This window comes from Acanthochromis polyacanthus, chromosome 4 (genome assembly GCF_021347895.1).
Source record: "Acanthochromis polyacanthus isolate Apoly-LR-REF ecotype Palm Island chromosome 4, KAUST_Apoly_ChrSc, whole genome shotgun sequence".
Taxonomy (NCBI): domain Eukaryota; kingdom Metazoa; phylum Chordata; class Actinopteri; family Pomacentridae; genus Acanthochromis; species Acanthochromis polyacanthus.
Window position 1 is genome coordinate 44,875,619 of NC_067116.1, and position 11,151 is coordinate 44,886,769.

Genomic DNA, 11,151 nt, shown 5'->3' on the forward strand with positions numbered 1-11,151 from the left:
ATTGATATCGTGATGCACATAATGGCTTTGTTTACATTTTCACCGGAGTTCTGACTTCCGTCAAACTGTAGGAATGGAACTCCAACGTAAGTCAAGGACCAGTGTATGTAAAAGTGATCAGGTTTCAGTTTTTAACAGAACTCAAATGTGTTTTTCAGCTTTGAAAATTTCTGATGAAATTATGGGGCTCAGAAATTAAGGAAAAAGTGTGAAATTTAGACCCCCCTCTACATGCTTCAAGGTACTGTAGCTCTGAAAATATTCACAGTATGAAGTTAAAACTTTGCATGGCTTCATTAAATATACTGAAGTTACCGTATATAAAAAACAGTCTGGTGATTTTACATGGAATCTTTCTCAATCAATATCTGAATATGTTTCATTTAATGGTATTTACTATTTATATTATGCTTTTACGTGTGTTTTAATGAAATTACACCGGGTAAATGAAAAAAAAAAGGCTACATACTGTGTTTGAGGTACATGTAGGAACTGTTTCAGGCACTCTTGCTGCCAGATTTTCATTGTTTTTGCAGTTTATTTTCGGCCAAGTGGAGAGAGTAATTGGTAGGTCAAAGCTGAGAGATGAACTAGCACACTGTTGGTTTTGGGTTTTTTTCATTGGATTTGCTGACAATGAGAGAAAATATAGAATAACCTCGGGTTTTATTCCTGTTTTAAAATGGTAAATTAAAGCAACATTTGGGAGAGGATGTCTGCGGGTGACCCAAATGAACGAGCCATCGATCTGCAGCGCTGCGTTTATGTAATCAATCCTCCGGCTCTCGGCACACCTGCCCCCTGTTTCTGCCTCCACATCCTCTGACATTTGGAGGGGAACAGATGGAGATTGCGGCCGGGTCGGTCAGGCCAGAGGCAGCAGAGGAGATGGGATTTTTCTAACACCAGGGGCCCGGTGAAGGGTACGACAGTGGACCAGCTGCCCCCTGCCTCCCCGGTGACCCAGTCGGCTCGCAGCCACTCCAACTGCTCGCTTCATATTATATTAGCTTCTTCACTCCTATTACAGGACCTTTTTTCCTCTCGGATCTATCACAGATCTCTGACCTCGCTGCTTCCCCGTGCTGCTGAGTCTAAGAGTTTCTCGTTACAGCTTCCTGACAGCGATCATCTCCCCCAGACGACGCTGATACATGTGAGTGGAAACGTCTGGCTGCAGTGAGTGAAGAGCACTACAGTAATGAGCTCTTACTTTGCCTTGTCATCTTGCAATAATTACAGTTTCCTCACACATTTTCATCTATTTCTGCCTTCGCCTTTGCTCTCAAACTGAAAGATCAAGAGAACATCTGTATGGTTTCTCTTGTTACCAGAGCAGTGACCTCGACAGATGTTGTGTTGCCCTGTGTGTGTTCACTGTGAATTCAAAACCTTTTTAATATCTGTTTTACTGAGTCATAGAAACAAGCATCACTACCCTGAGCTTGTCTCATGTTTTCTGATAATTCACAGGAGAAAACTTCCCACAAATATCCCTTTCCCGCATTTATGAAATTGCAAAAGATCAAAAACCCTGAAAATGAACATATTTTGACTTGTCATCTTTAAATAATTACAGTTTCCTCACAAATTTTCATCTATTTCTGCCTTTGTCTTTGCCCTTAAACTGTGAGATGGAGTGCAGTGAGAACATCTATATGGTTTCTGTGGATTCAAAACCTTTTTAATATATGTTTCTCTGAGTCATAGAAACAAGCATTGGTACCCAAAGCTTGTCTACTGTTTTCTGATAATAAACTGGAGAAAATGTCTCTCTTTCTCTCTCTCTCTCTCTCTATGTCCTGCCCTTATGTAGTCAAAAATGGTTGAAAAAGTAAGCGAAATGGAATTATTTTTGTCTTGTCATCTTCAAGATATCATTATAGATTTGTTGTGGAGTGAAGTGCGAACATTTGTATGGTTTCTTTTGGTACCAGAGCAGTGACCCTGATAGATGTTGTGATGCCCTATGTGTGTTCAGTGTTCTGTATGAACTGAAAGTTTTCTAATGTCTGTGTCGTAGAGTCACAGAAACAAGCATTGGTACCCTGATAATTAATTGTAGAAAACTTTGAAAGCTTCCACAGAAAATGCACGTCTCTGTTGTGCACTTGTGAAGTTATTAAACCTAAAAAATGCTGTGAAAGTATGCAAAATTTTAAAAAAATGTCTTCTTACCTAGCAATAATTACAGTTTCACTCACATTTCAATCTATTTACATCTGTATACCCTACGCATGTCCAGTGTTCTGTATGAATTTCGAATATGGAGTCGTAGAAACAAGCATTAGTACAGGATTCGTTTTCTCACAATTCACTTGAGAAAACTCGAAAAACTTCAAAGACATTCGTCCGTCCTGCACTTCTGAAGTTATGAAAGCTCAAAAATACTTGAAAAAGTAAGCAAAATACTTCTACTTCTGCTTTTGCCGTTTAACTCAGCGATAAAGTGTAGCTTGAACATCTGTATGGTTTCTCTTGTTACCAGAGCAGTGACCCTGACAGATGTTGTGATGCCCCCTGTGTATGTCCAGTGTGCTGTATGGACTCTGGAGGTTTGTATAGGAGCAGAATCAAGCCGTTCTCACTGACATACTCACCTCAAGTTGCATCTGCGTCCCGTCACCTTGGAAACTTGGTTTCGGCTCAGCTCGACGAGTCTCGATTCGCCCTCCCCTCCTGCAGACTGGCGGCTGGTGCTGTGAATATGTTCCATCGGCCTCCGCCCCTCCTGCTCACACTGTGGTCGAGAGCAGCCTTCTCTTCTCAGGGTACGGTGGAGCCTCGCGGGGCTCCTTCGCCTTCTTCGTTTGTTCAGAGAGTCTGTGGTGGGGGTACGGCGGCGGCTTGCGACCCCTGCGGCCTTGAGCTGCAGGTGGTTTGGCTGCAGAGGCGGCGCTGAGGTGTGGCGGTCCTGCTGCTTGCCGCTCTTTGATGGAGTCGGTGGGTGGGCGGCCGGCAGCAGAAGGGCTTTGTGGGGTCTCTATGATGACAGAAGGGCTGAGGGCTGGAGGTGGGTGAGGCTTCGGAGACAGGGGGGAGACCCTGACGGAGGAGGAGGAGGGGGAGGGAGGCAGAGAACCGGGGCTGCCGGGAGGATGGAGGTTTACCGTGAGAGGCGAGAGGCCGGGAGTGGGAGGCCGAACCGGGAGGCTTCTTTGTGGAGACAGATCACGGGATGGGAGGTTGTTGGAGCACTGCAGCAGCCCACCCTGTCTGGGAGGAGATCCCACGCTGCAGGTGAACCGCAGAGTCCGACTCCTCTCCGATAAAGCTGCCAAGACTGGAGACTGGCTCCTGCAGGGATGGTTCCTCCGGAGGAAGCCAGAAGACTCCATGGTTCCTGGCAGGTTTTCCAGCACGGAGGGCCTCTGGATGGAGCTGCCCACCGTCACCTCGCTGGAGCTAGAACCTGAACTGTAGCTGCTGTCGCTGGGAGGCTTGGCTCCATCTCCTCCGGCCTCCTGCTGCTCCTCCTCATTCAGATCGATGGACGACGTCAGATAGTCGATCTGCTGCACCACCTACAAACACAGAATCAGCAGATTTTACTTTAATAAATGCAAAAAACATAAAAATGTCACTTATGCAAACCATTAAAGGACGTATTTAGACACTAATTAAACATAATTCCATTCAAAAATCAATCAAATTTGTAAAATAACTTTAATATATTTAACCTTCCTGTTGTCCTCATTTACGGGCACCACAAAATATTGTTTCCTTGTCTGAAAAAATACAAAAATTCTGCAAAAAAATCCCCAAATTTCTGAAAATATGCAAAAACTTCAGAAAATTCCAATAATTCCTGAAAAGCTTCCCTTAAAAGTTCTATTTTTTAAATAAAAAAATCCCCCAAATTTGGCAAGAAAATTATTGTAAATTTCACTGGATTTTGGTAGATTTTTGGTTTACAAGAATTTTCTTGCCACATTTGGGGCATTTTTTAAAATAAAACTTTTAAGGGAAACTTTTAAGGAATTATTGGAATTTTCTTAATGAAGATTTTGCAAATTTCTACAAATTTGGGAAATTTTTTTACAGAATGTTTGGATTTTTTTTCAGACAAGGAAACAATGTGTTTTTGTTGCCCAAAAATGAGGACAACAGGAAGGTTAAAGGAGTGCATAACCTGTAACACATGAATGTTTGCACACATGCAAACACAAAGCGGTCACGTGCACGCTCGTACAGTGATGCTGGAGAAAATGACGCTGGGGAAAACGTCTGACCCGACTCACCACCTGCTCCACAGATAAATCCTCGGCTGCTGTTGGATGAAGTTTTTTTTTCCATTCTCTGTGTTCAACAACATCCTTGCTGATGTCAAAAGATGACCTGATTTGTCTTTTTTTCGAGCGAGGCATTTTGATTTTCCTTTGAAGTGCAGCATGTAGATGCACATGGAGTGACTCTGGGCAGGTGCTGCTTGTTAATGTCAGGAATCAGAGGAGATAAAAGAGCACACGACTCTGGTTTTCATCTTCTGCTCTGCACAGCGTTGTTTATTAAAAACAATGTTTTCTGACCTCTCGGGTCTGCACATATACAGCAGAGAAACATGCTGTAAACAGCTCAGTTATTTAAGTTTTATTTGACTCTAAGTGCTGTTTTTGATCCGTCAGAACGCCTTTGATCGCTCTCACATTCACGCACCAGCTCGCTTTTCTGATATTTTGTACTTCTTCGTGTTGCTATATTATTTGTCTAAAAGGCTTTCAAGGCTCACTTCAGTTACTTTTATGACAGTGATTGACTATTAAATAAACTGAGGCTCGCTCCTCATGCAACAGCATAATAAAACAGAGGCTTTGAAATAAATATGTGACCAAAGTCTTCTGGTGCCGTATCTGCCTTTGATCTGTTGTCTCTGTTGTGAAAATTTGTGATTTTCCATTACAGCGTCTGCCTTCTGCCCGTTGTCCTCCCAGTTCTTTTATTTTCTTCGCAGCGTATATGCGCTTTCATCAGCGTCGTATTAATAACAGTCACATAAAATCTGGCCGCCCGGATGATGAGGTTGCTACCTCGGGTTTTAGCTGTGACCCCACAGATGCAGATCAAAATGCCATGAGGCCAGATTCTCGTGTCACTTTTTACTGGATGAGGCAGAGATACTCTGGTTAAATGGATTATAAAAAGCATCAGACGCCATCCAGCTGTGCCCGGAGCAGCATCTGTCCATAAGAAGGCAGAGATGAGGGGGGAGGTTGGGCCTGATGTCACACGGCATCATCTCACCAACCTCTGGATGCATCGGTTAAATGGGCCGTAGCTGTTGTCTCATTCACCTCTGTGGAAACTGAGCCGAGTGTCGCTTTTGTTCGTCTGCAGGCCGACGACGGGCAGAGAAACAGTTTGGAAATTGTGCCGACGACTTTTTTAATGCATGTTAAATTCCGCTGAGGACGTGCATTCGTATTCCGGCTTGTTATCTGTGAGTGCTCGAGCCCTCGAGGTTCTTTAGCATAAGCGTGAACATTTCCAGCGTGAGGGAAACATCTGGATTGTTGTGAGAGGATGCAGCGACTTCTCTGGCCTCATTCTCAACCGATTTGTTTTTCTTTCAGCTCTGGAAAGAAATGGATGAATTTGAAACAGTAAAGAGCTTCTGTCTTTTAGGTTCTCAGTCACAGAGGTCACGGTCGTCCTGGTGAGAAGAAACTGGACTTAAAACTTTTAAAATCCGAGAACCTGCAAATCTAAGGAACCTCAACAAACAGATGGAAGGTCAAACATCTTCAAGAACCTAAAAAAGCATACTAGGACATTCAATAAAAAGCAACTGGTGAATGTGAAATGTCTTAAAAACCCCAAAAGAGCCAACATGTAAGAACCTACAGGCCTAAGAACCGAAGAAACAAGACCCCATGAAACAGCCTTACTTCTCTTTCAGGTTCTTCAAGACGTTTTATCTTCAGAGCCTCTTGGATGAAGGTGAAATGTCTTCAAGAACCTAAAAGAGAATCCTGAACCTTCAGTAAAAAGCTGCCAGACTTCCCTTTTAGGTTCTTGAAGGTGCTTCACCTTCACCCAAGAAGGCGAAAAAACTAAATGAACATAAAATACCATAAAACAGAAAACCTAAAAAGAAATTGGATTCATCTTGTATGTTCTTGAAGATGTTTTACCTTCACCCATGACATTGTCTTGCGTCTTTGATGAAACATGTTTAAGAACCTACAAGAGCCTTAATCTAAAAAACTAGAAGCCTTAAGAAGGTAAGAAATCCAAGAACCCAAGGGTCCTACAAAGCAGCTGAGCTTCTCTTCAAGGTTCTTGAAAGTTTTCCACCTTTGTCTAAGAAGATGAAACGTCAGATGAAGATGAAATGTCAGGCATTTGGGTTCTGTAAAGCGTCTTGAGACGAGTTGACTGTAATTGACGCTATATAAATAAAATTGAATTGAATTGAATTGAATGTCTTTACGCGCCTAAAAGATCCTAAGAGCTTAAGAAGCCGAGGAACCTGAACAGAAGTTAGACTTAGTTTTTTTTTTGGTTCTTGAAGATGTTTCACTTTAACTGCCTCTTGGGTGAGGAGGAAACATCTTCAGGAACCTACATAAGCCTAAACTGAAAAACCAAAGAAACCCAAGAACCAAAAAGCAGCTGAACTTCTCTTTCAGGTTCTTGCCTCTTGGATGAAGATTGAACAACTTCAAGAAAAAGCAGCTGGACTTCTCTTTTCGGTTGGAGAAACTTCTTTAAGATCTCAAATGACAGGTCCAATTGCTTTTCAGTGAAGTTCTTTGCTTTCATCTTTCTGCATCTTAATAGTTCTTTCATCTGAACTTTGCAGAACCAACAAAAATCTTCTACGTTACCTCCTTCATCTCCTGGTGAACGTCCCTCAGGGCTTTGAGAACCTGCTCCAGGTTGTCCATCACTCGTTTAATCTGGTTCCGAACCACCTTCCGGCTGCATCCCGCCTCCTTCTTCACCGACTCCCCATCCTTGTTGGGTCTGGGCTGCACCCCCGTCTGGTTCTGGCCCAGGATGGCGATCCACTCTGAGTTGGGCCTCCGGGGGCCTCGTAGTGTGGTGGTGCAGCCCAGGCCTCTGTGGGGAACCTCTGTGGAGAAGATGAGTCCGTTGAGGGGCCTGGTGAAGCCCTCCACAGGTGGTTCCCTCAGGTCCCTCTGGCTCTGGGAGCTCCTGCTGTGTTTGTTGATGTAGCTGAAGCTCTGCTGCTTCTCCATCAGTCCCTGAGAGTCTGAGCTCAGCCAGCTGGAGGACCGGAGCTCTCTGTGGTGGTGGTAGGAGGTGTTTCCATCCCAAGCCTTCCCCCTCCGGTCCTCCATCACAGCAGGCAGCTTACAGTTCGTCTCCTCGGAGAGCAGTGCAGGCAGAGGAACCGGCGGAGGTCCCACCAGGGGCCCATACTTCCTACCTGAAGTCCCGTCGTTCTGCGGGCGTCTCAGGCTCAGGTGGTTCCTCACCAAGGTGTGGTTCTCCTGAGGGGTGGAGGAGGCGTCGCCCTGAGGTCCGTCCCCTGAGCTGATCTCTGCGCTGGGCTCTTTGGTCTGCTTCCGCCTGGCTGGACTCTCCTCCCTGTGCTTCAGGAGGTGGTGGCCCCTCAGCACCACAGGCAGCATCCTCGCCATCCCCACGCCATTGCACCGGAGCTCGGCCTTCTTCGCCCGCTCCTTCCCCGGGATGGAGAAGAACCCGATGCCTTTGGCCCTCTCCAGCGGGGTCAGGCTGTTCCGGGCCTCTGAGCCGGACTTGTAGGGCCCGTTGAGCCCCAGGTCGCTGCTGTGGTGGGGCTTCAGACTGCCGCGGAGCCAGGGGATGAAGTGAGGGGCGTGGGGCTTGAAGGCTTTCTGCTCCCCGGATACCGGAGCCCCGCTGTCAGAGAACATGGTGATGGATGGTGTCCGGCAGAATCACAGAACGAAGGAGAACAGGAGGACTTCCCCCTCTTCTTCCATGAACCTCTTCCTGTCTTTGCCATGAACGCCGGCGCTCTGATCTTCTCCTGCTCCCACTCTGCCTCCAAAACTTTTCTCAGCCACCCACCCACTCCTCTTTTCCCCCTGCTGGATCCTGATTATCTCCCTGCCTTCCCCCTCCTCGTTGTGAGCCTCTCCTCCCTCCTCAGTTGTGGAGCTCCAGAGCCCCTCACCCCCTCTCCGGCCGGCCTCTGAGCAGCCCAGGCCCTCTCCGGTGTCGGTCTTCTCTCTCCGGCTGCCGTCGTCTCTCTGGCTCGGCAGCGGTGGAGGTTTCGTTCGTACGCCGCTCTCTCTCTCCCCCCCGCACTGCGCTGCTCTGCCTCCTATCCTCTCGCTCTTTCTTCCTCCCACTCCCTCTCGCTGCTGTTACTCCCTTCCTCCCCCCATCCTCGCCGCTCCGCAACTCCTTTTGACACCGCTTTTCCCGCCCCACCTCCAATTTGCCCAGAAGTTCAATCAGTGCTATTAATCCCCCCCTCCCTGAATGTGTTCCCACGTGATGCCTCATCTGATTACTGCTTCCCCCGGCTCAGCCCCTTACAATTAAATGCTGCTTAGGACACCAGAGGGGGGTTTAAAGGAGCAGGAAGGGAGTTGGGGGGGGGGGGGGGGGGGGGGGGGACATAATTGCAACCTATGAGATCAGGGATCAGCAGCAGTTTTGACAGAAACTACAAGCTGCTCGGCTCCAAACAGCAGCCAGCAGCTTATTGTAACTGTCAGCAAATAGTGTCACGTTACATCCCAGTTCTTGTTCCCCCCCCCTCTCTTGTTTTTATTTTCTGCCACACATCCAACTTCCATTTGTTCCAATTATGCAGAGACAGCTGCTATTTTCGGGAGCTTCTCATTTGAATTCCAATTCTTGGCTGTCTGGATTAGATTTCTTGTTTCTGACGAGCTCAAACATGCCTCCTAGGTGTCTCTTCAGTCGGCTGCGGCGGCGTTCGAAGGGTCCCTCCCTCTCTGGCAGCATCCGAAATGAAAAGACGGCAGCGGAGTCACACAAAAAGCCCTGACAGTTTGCTGTCACTCAGCAGCGACACACTCAAAGCATCTGTCATTCTGTTAGTCAGCACAGCAATCTACTCCTCCGGTAGTGCCCCGTTAAAGCATGACTTCATGCTCTGGCGTTCTCTACTGTACAGGAGCAGGATAAAACAGAGGCTCGGTGTAATCTGCAGGGTAAGGAGATTCCTGTGGACAGACAGCTGTCAGCCTGTAATGACCATTAGTCTGGATATATAAAAGAGACAATGAAGAGTGAAAGTAACCGAGCTGCAGCTTCAAATCCTCCAGAGCTTCTGCTTTCACACGACATGCTGCTTCTGCTGCTGCTGTGTTTAAATATGTAGCTCTGACGGTACTGTGTGTGTTTGTATGTGTGCATGGATAATGAGAACTCACTCTGAAATAATCATTCAAGTTTATCTGGAGTGCAGCCTTAAGTAACTAAAAGAGTGCAGCACAGGAGCCATCAAAAATTCATGAGATTAAAACACACAGAATACAAACACAGACAGAGAAATAAAGGTGATAACTGGAAGCAAACATGGTTCTGAACACTGAATCCATAGAAGAACCACCAAGAAGGAAGATCTGGAAAGAAACGCCCAAAGGATGCATCGAAAAATAGTTCCTTTAGCCACCATGAATGGCATTTTTTTGTTAAAAATATGTCAATTTCTACTGTATAAAGCTTAAAATTGCTTAAGCTTAAAATTGAAATGAAGTAGCAGCAATTCAAACTCTTCATTAGCGAGGAAACTAATGATTAAAGTCCATCTAACTCAAAGCAGTTGCATTAAAAAACCACCAAGAGAAGAAAGATCTGTAAACAACCTCCAAAGGTGCGTCAAAAAATGGTTCCTTTAGCTACCATAAATGGAATTTTTGGGCAAAAACATGTACATTTTTACTAAATAAAGCTAAAAATTAAGTTGCAGGGATTCAAAGTCTTCATTTGAGAGGAAACAAATGATTTGAGTTTATCTAACTCAAACCAGTTGCATTAAAAAATAAACACCAAGAGAAGGAAGAACTGTAAAGAACGCCCAGAGAAGCGTTACAAGGCACCATAACTGGAGTTTTTAGCAAAAATATGTTCCTTCAGGAACCATTTTTACTGTAAAAAGTGTATCTGATCTAGCTTAAGTAAAGTTCCATTTTGGATTAATGTCACTTTTTTTCTGTTTTGGTGATTTGCAGTTCACTTTTGTAGATTTTACCAACGAGAAAATACATTTTCCCCTTTAAACTGGTTTTCAAACATCAACAAAAGTGCAAAAATTCAGTTTACTGCTCCTTTACCGTTGAGCATCTTTGAATTTCTTCAATTTTTATTCCTACAACTGAACTGTCTTTTTTCTTCAAACAGTATTTCTGAAGAAAAAATCGTGTTTTACATTTTAGGTTAAAAAAATGGAAAGTTAAAGTTGCTTAAAATTAAGTAGCAGCGACACAAACTCTGCATCTGAGAGGAAACAAATGATTAAAGTTCATCTAACTGAAACCGTTCACATTAATATAAAAGCTACTCGTCAGCATAATTTGGATTATCTTGCACTTTAACTTTTGTTCTTTTTTAACTGTTTATTTTATATTTAAATTCTTATCTAACACCTCTGAACTTTACTACCATTAATGTCGACATGATATTTGACTTTATTCCCATCTCAGCATGTTCCGTTGTTTAATTTCGGTGTTATTTTATCCCGTTTTAACCTCCACATGGATGCTGTTTCTGCTGAACAGCTGCTGCTTCGGGCCTTGAATTCAATTCAATTCAATTCAATTTTATTTATATAGCGTCAATTACAGTCAAATCGTCTCAAGACGCTTTACAGAACCCATATGCCTGACCCCCAGAGCAAGCCCAAAGGCGACAGTGGCAAGGAAAAACACCCTTTTAACAGGGAAGAAACCTCGAGCAGAACCCGGCTCTAAATAGGGGGGACCCATCTGCCTGCTGGCCGGGCGGGTTGAGAAGGACAGAAGAGGGCAAGGGGGAGGGATGGGAGAAGAGGGAGGGGTGAGAAAGCAAGGAAAACACAACACACATTTGAATACATGCATGACAGGATATGTGACACAGACAAAGTATAAGCTAACATTGAAAACTGACTCATAGTTTACTCTGATGATGTACGGCTCTGACATTAAACATACTCCTTATATAGCTAGCAGTAAAATTCAA

The 11,151-nt window shown here is 44.9% G+C and overlaps 1 protein-coding gene across 3 annotated transcripts in view; it reads right to left on the reverse strand.

Annotated features, from left to right (window-relative positions):
* Positions 1–8,389, reverse strand: part of LOC110966950 (uncharacterized) — a 27,770-nt gene extending 19,381 nt beyond the window's left edge. For 2 of the 3 annotated variants that reach the window (XM_051946574.1, XM_022216450.2), the window contains exons 1-2: positions 6,828–8,389; positions 2,601–3,524 (exon numbers count right to left, since the gene is read on the reverse strand). In XM_051946574.1, coding sequence (XP_051802534.1) covers positions 2,736–3,524; positions 6,828–7,865 — 1,827 coding nt within the window. In that variant the 5' untranslated portion in view covers positions 7,866–8,389 and the 3' untranslated portion in view covers positions 2,601–2,735. The remainder of the gene's footprint in view (positions 1–2,600; positions 3,525–6,827) is intronic. The other variant, XM_051946573.1, reaches the window with a different exon arrangement.
* Positions 8,390–11,151: the final 2,762 nt, after the last annotated feature.